The sequence below is a fragment of the Ranitomeya variabilis genome, chromosome 4, assembly GCF_051348905.1.
Source record: "Ranitomeya variabilis isolate aRanVar5 chromosome 4, aRanVar5.hap1, whole genome shotgun sequence".
In the NCBI taxonomy this organism is placed as follows: domain Eukaryota; kingdom Metazoa; phylum Chordata; class Amphibia; order Anura; family Dendrobatidae; genus Ranitomeya; species Ranitomeya variabilis.
This window is the reverse complement of record NC_135235.1, coordinates 338,490,097-338,505,570: the sequence shown is the minus strand read 5'-3', so window position 1 is coordinate 338,505,570 and position 15,474 is coordinate 338,490,097. Positions and strand designations below refer to the sequence as shown.

Below are 15,474 nucleotides of genomic sequence, written 5' to 3'. Positions count from 1 at the left end.
TCTGTATAATGGCCCCACATAGTGCTCCATACTGTATAATGGCCACACATGATGCTCCATACTGTATTCCGTACTGTATAATGGCCACACATAGTGCTCAATACTGTATAATGGTCCCACATGATGCTCCATACTGTATAATGGCCCCACATGAAGCTCCATACTGTATAATGGCCACACATTGTGCTCCATACTGTATACTAGCCCCACATGATGCTCCATACTGTAAAATGGAACCAGATGATGCTCTATACTGAATAATGGCCCCACGTGATGCTCCATACTGTATAATGGCCCCACGTGATGCTCCATACTGTATAAAGGCCACACAGTGTTCCATACTGTATAATGGAACCAGATGATGATCCATACTGTATAATGGCCAGATCCATACTGTATAATGGCCCCACTTGATGCTTAATACTGTATAATGGACACACAGTGCTCCATACAGTATAATGGCCACACATGATGCTGCATACAGTATAATGGCCCCACATGATGCTGCATACAGTATAATGGTCCCATGTGATGTTGCATATAGTATAATGGCCTCACATTAAAAAAAAAATCAACTTACCTCTGCCCGTTCCAACGCTGATCTGGTCTCTTCATCTATCAGTCCTACCTGTGGGCACGGGCGCCATCTTGGCAATAGTGCCGCCACCACTCTTCTCAGCCCGCACGCTATCCTCATCCTCAGCCCGTGCGCAGACTGATGGAACGGCGCGTGGCCTGATGGGGGAGTTAGGAGCAGAGGAGAGTGGCCGCGGCATTGGCGCAAGGGAAGAGTGGTGGCAGCGATAGTGCTGAGATGGCGCACGTGCCCACCGGGAGGGCTCTGTGTGCCTCCTCTGGCATGCGTGCCATAGGTTCACCACCACTGGTATATTACACACCAGTCATACACTAATCTGTGTAGTAATGTCCTATACTATGAGCACACGCCTGCAGTGTTATATGCACTGATCACACCAGAAACTGGCTGCAGACCTCACATTATAATGTATGGAATTATATGTGACATATAATGTTCTGGAGCCAGGCTCAGGAGCAGTCAGTGCAGGATGACTCTATATACTGGGGTCTGACCCTGACTGGGAGTTATTGCTGCAGTTTGAACTTTCCTGCAGATCGGGTGACGCTGGAGTCTATGACTCCCACTGACAGATCGACCTGAGCTGCATGAAAGTTCACACTGGTGCAATAAATCCTCACACCGTGTTTCAGAGCCTCCGACCAGGATCCGGCCCTGTCCCTGACCTCTTGCCCCGGCCCCCCTGCTGACCTCTTCTCTGAAGCTGCTCTGTCTCATACCGGAGGATGACAGGTCACAGGAAGCATCCTGGCCAGCGCGCTGCTGAGGTGAGATCAGAAGACACGCCCACACAGTGTGCAGAAGAGTGGGCGTGTCTACAACACAGGGATGGCCGCCCGGCATTTGTACACGTTAGTACAGTGCCACTAGCCTTCCTCTAGGCAGCAAAAGGCCGGGCGTCCCGCAACTGCTGCCGGGGGACCGGCCCGCAACTGCTGCTGGGGGGACCAGCCTGGGGGGCACTTGCCCCTTTGCCACCTGGGCCAGTCCGCCCCGGGTAATTGTGTTGCTGGGGCTAACAGCCCACTCGAGCTCTATGGTCGCTCATGCCCTTCTGCCTCCAACCAGGAAGCTCCCCTACCCTTATCACAGTGACCCCTCCTACAGAAAATTATTTACACTAAAATGCCCCATCTAGTGGTGTATTCCCAACACTGTGCTTTCCCTGCATACCATGCAGCCACAGGAATAATAAATACTTTACTTATGTACATTCAGCAAGATTAAAATATACATTGACAACAGTATGGGGGAACTGTATATATATATATACTTACACATATGTTAAACTGGGAAAGGCACAATAGGCTGGGTCACGTGCTGCGCTGGCCAATCACAGCCATGACAATACTTAGCATGGCTGTGATGGCTCCAGAAGTGCCCACAGTCTAAAAGCATGTTGACTGGCTGTGCTGAAGCCTTTCAACAAGCTTTATTAAACTGACGAACTCGAACAGGAAACCGGACATACAGTAAAAAGTCAGTGTTCGGGGTTCGGTACCGGACACTAGATGACCAGTATAAACCCTGAGCTTTCCAGTTCGGGTTTGCCCATCCCTATTTAAAATCAATCTCCAACCAGAATGTTAAAACTCACCCTCAAATGTAAACATTTTTTCTGCCCTTTGTACCCAACCTTTTAGATCAAGAAAGTTGGTCAGTAGTGTTGAGCATTCCGATACTGCAAATATCGGGTATCGGCCGATATTCGCTGTATCAGAATTCCGATACAGAGTTCCGATACTTTTGCGATATCGGATATCGGAATCGGAAGTTCTCATAGTGCAATGATGCACTATAATGGAGTGTGGGTGGTGCGTGTGCGGAGACCGCGTGTGTGTGTGCGGGTGGGGTCTGTGCGTGACCGTGGGGGGTCTGTGCGGGCCTGCCAGGGGACTGTACATGCCTGCCGGGGGTCTGTGCGGGCTGCCGGGGTCTGTGCGTGCCTGCCGGGGCTCTGTGCATGTGTGCAGGCATCGTCCGATGGGACTATAAGTCCAATATATATATGTAATCTATGTTTAATGTACTGTATGTCTATATGTATGTATTGTGTGTAATGTATGAATGTATTGTATGTAGTATGTACAGTATGTATGTATGTATGTAGTATGTATGTATATAGTATGTAGTATGTATGTAGTATGTAAGTATAAAAAAGAAAAGAATGTCCAGCTTCACCGAGTCCGTAAAAAAGAGTTTTCTTTATTCACAAACTTTAAACATGGAGGATACAGACTTCAGCACAACCATATGGGTAAGAATCTCAACGCGTTTCTGGAGACTAAGCTCCCTTAATCATGAAAACTCTTTTTTACGGACTCGGTGAAGCTGGACATTCTTTTCTTTTTTGGACTTTATACGCCTGGACACAGTGGGTCCGTGCTCCCGAGGTTTGGTTCTTGCATCACGGGTGAGCTGGTTTATATTCCTTCTTTCTAAGTATGTAAGTATGTAGTATGTATGTATGTATGTAGTATGCAGTATGGGACTACTACTGTCCCATCATTGGCTAATGTGTCAATCACTGTCACTGTAGCAGGCATCGTCCGATGGGACTTGTAGCCCCATCGGACGATGCCTGCACACACGCACAGACCCCCGGCAGCCCGCACAGAGCCCCGGCAGCCCGCACAGAGCCCCGGCAGCCCGCACAGAGCCCCGGCAGCCCACACAGGGCCCCGGCAGCCCACACAGGGCCCCGGCAGGCCCGCACAGAGCCCCGGCAGACCCGCACAGAGCCCCGGCAGACCCGCACAGAGCCCCGGCAGGCCCGCACAGAGCCCCGGCAGGCCCGCACAGAGCCCCGGCATGCCCGCACAGAGCCCCGGCAGGCCCGCACAGAGCCCCGGCAGGCCCGCACAGAGCCCCGGCAGGCCCGCACAGACCCCCTGCAGGTCCGCACAGACCCCCTTCAGTCCCGTACAGAACCCCGGCAGACCCGCACAGACCCCCGGCAGCCCGCACAGACCCCCGGCAGGCACGCACAGACCCCCTGCAGGCACGCGTAGACCCTGCCCACACAGACACGCACAGTGTCTGCCCACGCACCGCCCACACTCCCCCCCCCCCCCCTCCGGAACAGGATGTAGAAGGACAGAAAGGGCTTATTTACATTTCGATATTTGTGTCCCATTGACTTGCATTGGTATCGGGTATCGGCGATATCCGATATTTTTTGGATATTGGCCGATCCAATCAGATACCGATACTTCTGGATATCAGAAGGTATCGCTCAACACTATTGGTCAGTAAATAATTTGAGATAAATTGTTATCCATGAAAAAGAGGGTTTGTCTACCTGAAATATGCATAAAGTCTCTGTGTTTGAGACTAAAACGAAGTTTTGGTATTTGGTTTTATTAAATTTGCCTCATTGCCCTCTATAGCTGTTGTAATATGTTTATATTTTATCTTTCTGTCTTTTTCTGAGCTCACAGACCACATTAAAGTTGAATGTGTAGGAAAACTAAGACTGTAAATGCAAAACAGTGCAACATTTTTAATGAAACCCAGCTGCAAAAAATATTTTTCGTCTCAAACAAATGCATTTAAGTAAAAAAAAATGTCATGACAGCTGTTGGGTGACCCGGGACCAGGAGCTCCTTCCCTGTTCCTAACACTAGGGGTGCCCTAGCTCGTCCTATTTCCCAGGATACTTCTGAAGGTGAAGATGCTGGGTCTCAACCCTTGCCTTATCTCCTGAGATAGCCCTCCATCTGTTCTCTTCCCCACCCAGGGAAGAGGGGCACTACTGTGTACTGTAGTACACCAACTCAGCAAACAAAGAAACACAAACAAGGGTTAACAGAAAACTCCAGGCTTATAAAATATTCACTTACATATAACAGAGGAATACACTGGGGTGTGAAGGTAGGGAAATAAGCCAAAATAGAGAAGGATAGGGAATTACCACGCATACAAACCATGTAACAGTCACAGATAACTCCTCCAACTCCCTTCTCATATGTACTCCTCTCCCTCTGTTAGCCATGCAGCCAATGCTAGCACTGAAAAGGATTTGCAACAAAGCCCATATTATAAAGGGGAAAGAAATTGCTAACTGAGCTCAGCTGTGAGCACAGGGATTTCCAACATGGCCGATTAACCCCTGTTCTGCCAAAAGGAATAAACACTATTAAAATGAAGGAAAAGTGCTTCTTCTCAGAGCCGGAGTAGGAGCAATCAGACGCTGCCGGTCTCCTGGCTGTCCCCGTGACAAAGATATTGTGGACAACAATGTCTGCCTTATACTGATCATGGCAAGTATGTTACTTGCTGAAGTGACTACTCGTTATTAAGGTTGAAAAAAAGAGACAGATCCATTGAGTTCAATCAATAATCCTAATATGTTTTGATCCGGATGAAGACAAAACCCCCATGAGGCAGATGCTATTCGCCCAATATTCCTTTTGACCTACACATATGGTGTTCCCTGGATCCTTGTCCAGTCTGCAGAAATCTAAGCTGTGGTGGTGCTGACGATCATGGAACCTTCTTTTCTCTAGGCATGCAGGATGCCCACTTTCCAATTCTATATTCCTATGTGTAAAAAGATTATTAGAGAGATGACTTACGGGTAGATTGCCAGCTGCGGATGGTGGCACTATTGCAGTTACCAAGACGAGGCTTGAACATCACATTTGCAGAATGTTTGCTGTAAATTTTTACTTTTCAAATGTAATTTTCTCATTCAACTGAGTTTTGAGGACCAGACCCTACTGGACATTATTGCTGGTATTTTTCCTGATTCAATGTAATGTTTAAGGCTGGATCCAGAGAGCTGTATTTTACTGTCCATAAATGGACCGCAATGCTTGCAATACTGTAGGTCTTCTGAACCAAACTTACCATCCCATAGCCAATAGGCATATATAAGGTTACAGGTTCGGGGCAGGAAACACACAGTCACTCTGAGCATTGCTGTCAGGAGGACTAGTTGTCTCATACCATGTTGTCTTTTTACTCTGCATAATGCCATCCCCACAGCTGTTCAGCAGTTTTCTGCCTATGCACAGTGTACACCACTATCAGTGAAGTGGGCTGGGTTATGAAGAGCTGAGCATTCAGAGAGCTTCTAGATCTGCAGAAGATAAATCAGTGATTTTATTAAAATGACAGCATGCTGACCAGTAAGTGATAAATCGCTGCAATCAGGGTCTCTGCCCCTACATTATACTGCTCTATGATTACATAGCAAAAACCTGCTGACAGATTCCCTTGAACTAAAACCTGAGTCCTCCCCGACTGGATAGGATTAACTATGTGATGCATTGTTGGGGACACATGATACACATTATATTCCACTGTCATTTTACCTCCACAGATTGGCTGAAGATAGATGTGTTCAGTTGCACCAACTGTGTTACAGTGAAGCCATCCTGCTTAAGTCGTTCGGTTTGCATGGGCTTGCATTTTAGTAAGATTTCATTTATTTTTCATTTATTTGAATTTATTTGTGCACAAAGTAAATGATTTCTAATTTATAGACTGGCTGTCAGTCCCATAGCCATGTCTACAGTGACAAAACACGATCATGCCACTTCATTCAGTCCCAACCAAAGTGAAGATTGGGGAGTTCAAGACAAGTGATAGGTTCCCCGGAAAAACTGAAATTGCCAAAAGAAAATGATCTTTCATATTCAAATACTGGTTTGAGGCCTTGATTCATCAAGATCTGTGATTTTCTCACCTGTTTTGACAAAGGGCATATAGTAGTCATATGCTCCTGACTTATGAAGAGGCGCCTGCTTCCTAATGAATCAGGAGTGTCTATCCAGTGGTGTGTGCCCAAAGCTACAACCTATGTCTATCCAACATGGGTGTTTTTGTTGTATAAACTATTCTTTGGGAACTCCACCCTGGATATGCTTGACCTGAGAAGCTCAACAAGGTTAGACTTGGTCATCAATTGGATGGGGGACCTCTGGTGAAGAAAGAGAGATTTTTTTTTTCCCCACATGGAACTTCAATCAGTGCCACAATTGACACCTATCTGACATGAACTACACAGTTTGCTCCCTCTGTATAAGATATCTTTTGGACACTCCACTGATTACTGATGGTCCTGGAAGCAAAGCAGGATTGATAGTGGGTCAGTACTTGGGTGGAATACCTCTGGTAATAGGGGGAAATTACTCTCTCCTTTCTTTCTATTTTTCTCCTGTCTTTAATTCTATCAAGACAGTTAACAGAGAGATCATACGCTTCCACCTCAAGTGACATGTTAGGAGACCTCCTTCTGGACTACTCTGTAGATGAAGAGTGACTGCCGACGTCATGCTGATTGAAAGCCAGCTCCCTGCAGTTAGGCAGTAGGGAGCTGGCTGTCAATCAGCATGAAGTTTGCAGTCTCACCCTGTCAGCAGAGCATGAAGCTGCTGCTCTGTTGTGTCGTCAGCAGAGGCCGCTGAATCACCAGCAGGAGCGGTCTGTGACCGCTCTGTGCCAGTGAAGAACGGCACCAATCACAACAGGCAGGTAGTTAGCAACTATCTGCCTATTAATGTTTAGGGACATTTTTTTTTTACAAAGTCCTGGATATCCCCTTTAATGAATCAGGCACATGTGCTGTGGCTTTGCAATTCCAAGCTACCCGAGCTCCATCTATGTTGGTACAGATAGGTTGAAACTGGTGTGAAATCATCAAAAGTGGAAACATTTTTACACAAATATTTTACATCTGTTCAAAGCAATTTACGCCATATTATAGGCCTAATTGCTTTCATAAGACAAGGTTCTTACATTTATTTACTATTTCGTTTTTTTTTTTTTAAGTAATTCTGATTCCTTACTCCACTTTCTATTTTTTAGGTCTATATATACCCACTTCATTGATCTGTAAGAGATGCCTGATAAAGGAGTCATTTTGACTCCAAAACGCATTGCAGTTACTATAATTATAGGAATCATTTCACTGGACTCTATTGCCTTTGATTCTCTATAGTTCTGGGAGGTAACTCTGAGAAAGGTGGTCATCTTTGCATTTGAGGGGTTGTCTCTGACTTTTTGACACATAGTAAAAAAAAAAAAACCACAGGCAGGTAGTTACTAACAGCGGCAGCTATCTGCCTGTTGTACCCAGCGCCGGGATGGAGCGATCACAGACCACTTTCTGAGCTTTATCTGGAATCTGATGGCTGCACCACCCCATTACTATATTTGCCTGTTCCTAAAATTGTCCTGCACCTAGCAGTATAAATTACAGTTTCCTTTGAAGCTCAGGATGTAGTTTGGGTTTCAGAGGAGGACCACGATGGTGGCCTTCAGCAGGTCCCCTCCTGCCATGGCTCCCTGCATTCTCATTTTCTCCTCTATTTCTATGTTTCGGTGCTGCCTTATGTGCAACATGAACTGTGCTTTGTACAATACAGTAGACGATATGTAATAGGTAAAATAATATTTACATAAATGCGTGAACTATAAAAGATTCAGGTCTGGGATTATTCTATGCACATTGATTTACCACGAGTTACTGGGTAATATAATGACCACCTTCCATGTAGTCCAGAGGTTTCTGTAAGAGATTTTCATATGTGTATCCTGTATATAGTGGCTTCTTTGACACGTCCATGCTTCTAAAAGACATACTGGATGATTAAGAAATAAACCTGGACGATACAATATTATATTTTAACCTCTGTGTTCATTCTTTTTTAAAGAGGATAAACAAAGGATTGCACTAGAGTTGGAAGAGGAAGAAGCGAAGTCAGCCATGTTGTCGAATGGATTATACAACGCTGCAATTTTAGCTTTTATTCTACTGATTATAATGAGCCTCCTGTGAGTGTTCCCCGTTATCTCCATTGAATTATATGCTGACCTTAACTCATCTAGCTTCTCTTTCACTTTGTAGTTGTTTTTTTTTTCAAATTTTTATTTTTCCATTGAGATAGCCATAAGAGTTTTTTCTCTTTACAGCATTTACTGATTGGTTTAATTTAATTTCTGTATTCTTAATGGAAGAAATAGGGATTGATGCTATTTAAAAAAAAACGTTTTTTACTTTATTATATAACTACCAATATGCTGTAATAGAATAAGGAATATCATACCCCCTGTGTAAGCCAGAATGGTCAGAAGCCCTAGATCAACTGTCTACGTATTTCAGGGAAGGATATTCATCTGAATAACCACCAAGTAAAATACTATATTTTTCTGAGGAGACAGACAACCACTTTCACAATTTTTACCTATTTTCTGTTAATAGTTATGGTAGGAGTCACCAATGCTGAGTGCTATATATTCTGCAACAAGAGCTGGCTATGTTAGATTAACTGGAACATGGAGACTGTTGAAGAGTAACCTCCAATATAGACACTAAGCACTTGTATAGTATCTGGGATTATATCACCTGTTGGTCTGGTTTAGGACAGTGAGATCTCACATCTGTAGTGATTAGCACTAGGATTGGAAATTTACAGTTGTGTGAAAAAGAGTCTGCCCCTTCCTGATTTCCTATTATATTGGATCTTTGTCACATTAAATGTTTCAGATCACCAATCAAATTTAAGTATTAGGCAAAGATAACACAAGTAATCACAAAATGAAGTTTTTAAATAAATGTCTTTATTATTAAGTGAAAACGAAATCCAACCCTACAGGGCCCTGGGTGGAAAAAGTGATTTCCCCCCTTTAAAACATAAATTAACTGTGGTTTATCACGTCTTTGGAAAGTGGAGTAAAAATTTCCTAGCTACAGGCAGGCCTGATTATTGCCACACCTGTTCACAATCAAGAAATCATTTAAATAGGACCTGCTTGACAAAGTGAAGTAGACCAAAAGAACCTCAAAAGCTAGACATCATGCTGCGATCCAAAGAATTTCTGGAACGAATGAGAAACAAAGTAATTGAGATCTATCAGTCTGGAAAAGGTTATAAAGCCATCCCTAAAGCTTTGGGACTTCAGTGAATCACAGTGAGAACCAATATCCACAAATGGTGAAAACATGGAACAGTGGTGAACCTTCACGGGAAAGCAGCGACAACTCATCCAAGAGGTCACAAAAGACTCCACAACAACATGCAAAGAACTGCAGGCTTCACTTGCCTCAATTAAGGTCAGTGGTCATAACTCCACCATAAGAAAGAGACTGACCAAAAATGGCCTGCATGGCAGAGATCCAAGATGAAAACCACTGCTGAGCAATAAGAGCATAAAGGCTTGTCTCAGTTTTGCCAGAAGACATCTTGATGATCCTCAACACTTTTGGTAGAATACTTTGTGGACTGACAAGACAAAAGTTGAACTTTTTGCAAGGTGTATGTCACATTGCATCTGTTGTAGATATAACACATAATTTCACAAAAGGAACATCAGACCAAGAGTAAAATGTGGTGGCAGTGTGATTGTTTGGGGATGTTTTGCTGGCAAATTTTAGGCCACACCCATTTCACAACTAGCCACGCCCCAACCACACCCATTTAGCACTTCTGATCACAATGTTTCGTTAACAATAATTATGAACAAAAAAATATGGCCACACACGACGCTCCATACTGTACAATGCAGCACAGCCCCATAGAATATAATGCAGCACAGCCCCATAGAATATAATGCCGCACAGCCCCATAGAATATAATGCAGCACAGCCCCATAGAATATAATGCAGCACAGCCCCATAGAATATAATGCAGCACAGGCCCATAGAATGGAATGCAGCACAGCCCCATAGAATATAATGCAGTACAGCCCCATAGAATATAATGCAGCACAGCCCCATAGAAAATCTCGCAGTACGGATGCCATACGGATTACATACGGAGGATGCCATGCGCAAAATACGCTGACACACCCTGACTACGGATCAATATTTTGGGGACATTTCTCCGTATTACGCCCGTAGTACGGCCGTATAATACGTGGCGTATTGTCTTACGCCGAGTGTGACGCCGGCCTTAGGCTGGTATAATTATTATAGGGGCCAAGTCCCTTTTGTATATATATGCAGCACTCATGTTACTTCGACAGCGCTGCAGCCAATCAGCGACTCATGCCGTCAACTCTGGGTGAGAAACTGAGTTAAGTGATTGGCTGCAGACAATAACAGACACTAGGAGCAGCGGCGGCAACTCAGAGGTGGACCTGGGGAGAGGGAGTAACACACACAGTGAGGCCGGGGGACGGGCGAGGGCCCCTTTTATCATAGTGGAGCGACAGCTCGTACACGGTCGGCTGCAGGTCTTTTCTACCGTCCAGACCTCCACTTGCTGTCAGTGAAGACTGATTTCCCTTTTAATCATCCAGAAGCTGAAAACAGCAGCGGTTCCGTTACAACTGCATCCAGTGCGATCATTTCCCCTGCACTGACACATTGTAGCAAACAGTCAGCCTGCTACAGCTGGAGGAGATTCAGGTCTCCAGTCACTGACAGCAAGCAGAGTGGTGAACAACACGTGCAGACATGATGCGGCAGCATCCCAGATCTCCGGGCCTGCTGGCACCTGTAGTCCCACCAGAGCCACGCATGCCCAGCCCTGAGCCTCACCTCCCGGCCGTTCTCCTGCCCCACCAGCCCGGCCGCCGCCTGCTTGGCCATCCCGCTCTCATCCAGGCCGAGGCCCTTGACATGGCTGTGGGTGGCGATGCGCTGAGTCTTCGTGGTGCTCTTCACCTCCTCGATCTTCATGGTGCCGGGAGCGGACGGCGGAGCTGGGGTCAGTGCGTGCGGCTCCTCACAGCGTGCGCGGGAATGTGCGCCCGCCCCGTACAGCGGGTTACCATGATGCGGTTACCAAGGCCGCAGCAAGAAACGCCCACCGAACCGACATGCTGCGTCCTGATTGGTTGCTATGGCTTGGATTCCGCACACTGAGATTGGACAATTAAAATGCCAATCTGAAATTTCAGTCAGCAACTTCCGCTTCCCGAGTGGGCGGGGCTGCTTCACCGGCGGCCGCAAATTCGGGATTTTAAATGCCCGAAGCGGGACAGCGGGACCCCGGTGCCAAAGCGGGACTGTCCCGCTGAAATCGGGACGGTTGGGAGGTATGCTGGTTACCAGCGTAAAAGTTAAAAAAACAAACAGTACATGCTCACCTGCGCGTCCCCCAGCCTCTGCATCCTGACGCTGACTGAGCTCCGGCCCTAACAGCAGAGCGGTGACGTCACCGCTGTTGCTTTCACTTTCAGTTTAGGGCCGGCGCTTTAGTGTCAGGAAGCAGAGGCTGGGGGACGCGCAGGTGAGTATGTACTGTTTGTTTTTTTAACTTTTACGCTGGTAACCAGGGTAAACATCGGGTTACTAAGCGCGGCCCTGCGCTTAGTAACCCGATGTTTACCCTGGTTACCAGTGTAAAATATCGCTGGTATCGTCGCTTTTGCTGTCAAACACGGCGATACACGGCGACCTAGCGACCAAATAATGTGCAGACCTTCTAGCAGCGACCAGCAATTTCACAGCGGGATCCAGATCGCTGCTGCGTGTCAAATACAGCGATATCGCCATCCAGGTCGCTGCAACGTCACGGATTGCTGGCGATATCGCCTAGTGTGACGGTACCTTTAGTCTTTGTCTAATATTTAAATTTGTTTGGTGATTTGAAATATTTAAGTGTCACAAACATACAAAAGAAAAGGAAATCAGGGAGGGGGCAAACACTTTTTCACACCAGACATGCAGTATCCATTGTTCTGCACAAATGGGAAGCCGATATGAAAAAAGGGAGCAGAAAAGATGACTTAGTGCCTGCCTAGTTGAAAGTGATATTAGATATGACTGACCAGGAGTAGCTTTTTTTAAACTGACAACTGGAGTAGTTTATTGCAAAATCAGCTAAAATTGTGATTAGAAAATCAGAATTACTATGGAGTGTTAATTTTTGGCTTGGCATACAGTTTAGAAAGGTGTATTTATCTTCTCTGTTCAGGAACCACTTTTCTGCCTCCTGCTTTCTGTTCGCTGGAGGGTGGTGTGCTCCGGATTTGGATCTCTGGTCCTGATCTGCGCTCCCCAATGCTACTAGTGTAGTGGAGGTGGCTTTCAAGGAGCTCAGTAGCACCGAAGATGGCTAGATCCAGCGATCCAGTCAACTTCAAAGTAGTACTTAAAAGCTCGAAATCAAAGAACTTGTTAGTGCGCACTCCTTACCTCGGATGTCAGACACTTTTTGATACACTGCAGAGGTGGCCTTTAACTAATCAACAAGTAGTAACTTATTGAATTAAAAATTCCTCCATTCTTGAGAATGGTGATCTTAGATAAGAGGTGAATTGCAAAGTTGTTTGTTTTTACAAGCATTTTGCAATTTTACTCATTTAGCATATTGATTCAATCCCTTTAATATTTTTTTTATTATTCTTTTCAGGCCTTTTCTTTACTGGTACAGAAAGAAGTCACTCGCCGAAAGAACAATGTCGGTGTGAAGAGTTAAAGAGACACTAACAAACTTAGATTTTCTAGTTAAATGAGCTAAACATTATAATTGTGTCTTTAAATAATATTTTTGCACCATTTGGTTTATTTTTTTGTTACATTTTTGTGGTAGTAAAACAGGTTGTCTGGTATGTAGGGATGAGCAAGCACTAAAATGCTAGGATGCTCGTTACTCAAACCATGCAATTCCGGATGTTCGTTTCAAGTAACGAGTATAATGCAAGTCAATGGGAAATCACAGTATTTTTTTCAGCAGACCCTACAAGGAGATCTGGGGGGGAGGGGCACTGAAAGTGTTGAAATGGATGGAAAAAGTGCTGAATGGAAGGAGAACAGCATGGGGAAGACCCCTGGAAGCATTTCTGATTCCCAGATCGCTCCTGAGAACAATGGTGTCACACTATTAGGCTATGTGCACACTTTGCGGGGTCCTCTGCGGGTTCTCCCGCAGCGGATTTGATAAATCTGCAGGGCAAAACCGCTGCGGTTATCCCTGCAGATTTATCGCGGTTTGTTCCGCGGTTTCCGCTGCGGGTTTACTCCTACTATTGATGCTGCATATGCAGCAATATGCAGCATCAATAGTAATGTTAAAAATAATAAAAAATGGTTTATACTCACCCTCTGACGTCCCGATCTCCTCGGCGCTGCACGCGGCGGTCCGGTTCCAAAGATGCTGTGCGAGAAGGACCTTCGTGACGTCACGGTCATGTGACCTCGGCGTCATCACGGTCATGTGACCGCGACGTCACCGCAGGTCCTGCTCGCACACCAACCCTGATACCGGACGTCCGCGTGCAGCGCTGAGAGGTGAGTATATAATCATTTTTTATTTTAATTCTTTTTTTTTTTACACAAATATGGTTCCCAGCATCAAAATCGCCGCGGATCCGCAGTAAAACCCGCAAAGTGTGAACATGGCCTTACTTTACTTTAATCCATTTACCCCCGAAGGTGGTTTGCACGTTAATGAAAGGCCAATTTTTACAATTCTGACCACTGTCCCTTTATGTGGTAATAACTCTGGAACGCTTCAATGGATCCCACTGATTCTGAGATTGTCTTGCATTTATTTGTGTAAAAATGGAAATTTGGGGAAAATTTAGCAATTTTCAAACTTTTAATTTTTATGCCCTTAAATCAGAGACGTAGGTCACACAAAATAATTAATAAATAACATTTCCCACATGTCTACTTTACATCAGCACAATTTTTGAAACATTTTTTTTTTGTTAGGAAGTTATAAGGATTAAAAGTTGACCAGCGATTTCTCCTTTTTACAATAAAATGTAGAAATACCCAAAAGTGACACCATTCTAAAAACTGCACCCCTCAAGGTGCCCAAAACCAAATCTAAGAAGTTTATTAACCCTTCAGGTGCTTCACAGAAATTAATGGAATGTGAAAGGAAAAACGCGCACAGCAGAGCTCGGGAAGGAGCACGGTTTGACTTTTTCAATGCAAAATTTGCTGGAATTGAGATCGAATGCCATGTCGTGTCTGGAGAGCCCCTGATGTGCCTAAACAATGTAAACCCAACACATGTGACCCCATTTTGTAAACTAGACCCCCCCAAGGAACTTCTCTAGATGTATGGTGAGCACTTTGAAACCCCAAGTGCTTCACAGAAGTTTATAACGTAGAGCCGTGAAAATAAAAAATGATCTTTTAGCTCCCAATATTTTATTTTCACAACGGTAACAGGAGAAATTGGACCCCAAAAGTTGTTGTGCAATTTGTCTGCCAAATTTCAGGGCCTTAATCACTACCTCCTGGAACTGAAGGTATGACGTAGCAGTCTGGCCCGCACATCGTGACAGCAGGAAAGCATTGAGCATTGCCATCTGTACGATATTTTCCTGGATGTCCCTCCTGACAGCACCATGGAGAATACCAGAGTACCTCCTCAGGGTGGGATTACTGCCTGGAGAACCTTTCTCCCATAAGCAGTCTGTTGGCCGGAAAGTACATCTAATTTGTAGTGCCTGCAGAATGTAACTGGTCCCGCCCAGGTTGCAACCCTACAGATCTGGTCTATTGAGGCTCCTGCTCTCTTCGCCCAGGAAGTAGAGACTGCTCTAGTTGAGTGGGCCCTCAGACCCTCGGGGGGAAGGATCCCTTCTGACTGATAGGCTAGAGTGATAACCGAGGTAATCATCTTGCAATGGATGCTTTAGAATCTCCCCTACCCTTGTTTTTACCCCCAAACAGGATGAACAAGTTATGGTCCTTGTCACCAGCTGCGGGTGACTTCTAGGTAGTTAATAACTGCCTATCTGACGTCCAGAGAATGTAAGGACTGCTCCTTGCTATTTGAGGGATTTGAACAAAAGGAAGGTAATACTACAGTATGTCCTGGTCTAGGTTTTGGCGGGACACTACCTTGGGTACGAAGGCGGGGTCTGATTTTAAGATTATCTGATCCTCCCAGATTTGGAGATATGGTTCCCGGGTAGACAAGGCCTGGCTTTCCCCCACCCGATTAGCCGTGGTCATAGCC

At 45.3% G+C, this 15,474-nt stretch overlaps 1 protein-coding gene across 3 annotated transcripts in view; it reads left to right on the top strand.

The window, feature by feature from the left end:
- The window catches only part of IZUMO2 (IZUMO family member 2), a 75,113-nt gene extending 62,074 nt beyond the window's left edge, over positions 1-13,039 (top strand). For all 3 annotated transcript variants that reach the window (XM_077257523.1, XM_077257524.1, XM_077257522.1), the window contains 3 exons: positions 5,925-6,017; positions 8,260-8,380; positions 12,907-13,039. In XM_077257523.1, the coding sequence (XP_077113638.1) occupies positions 5,925-6,017; positions 8,260-8,380; positions 12,907-12,964 (272 nt within the window). In that variant the 3' untranslated portion in view covers positions 12,965-13,039. The remainder of the gene's footprint in view (positions 1-5,924; positions 6,018-8,259; positions 8,381-12,906) is intronic.
- The last annotated feature ends 2,435 nt before the right edge of the window (positions 13,040-15,474 follow it).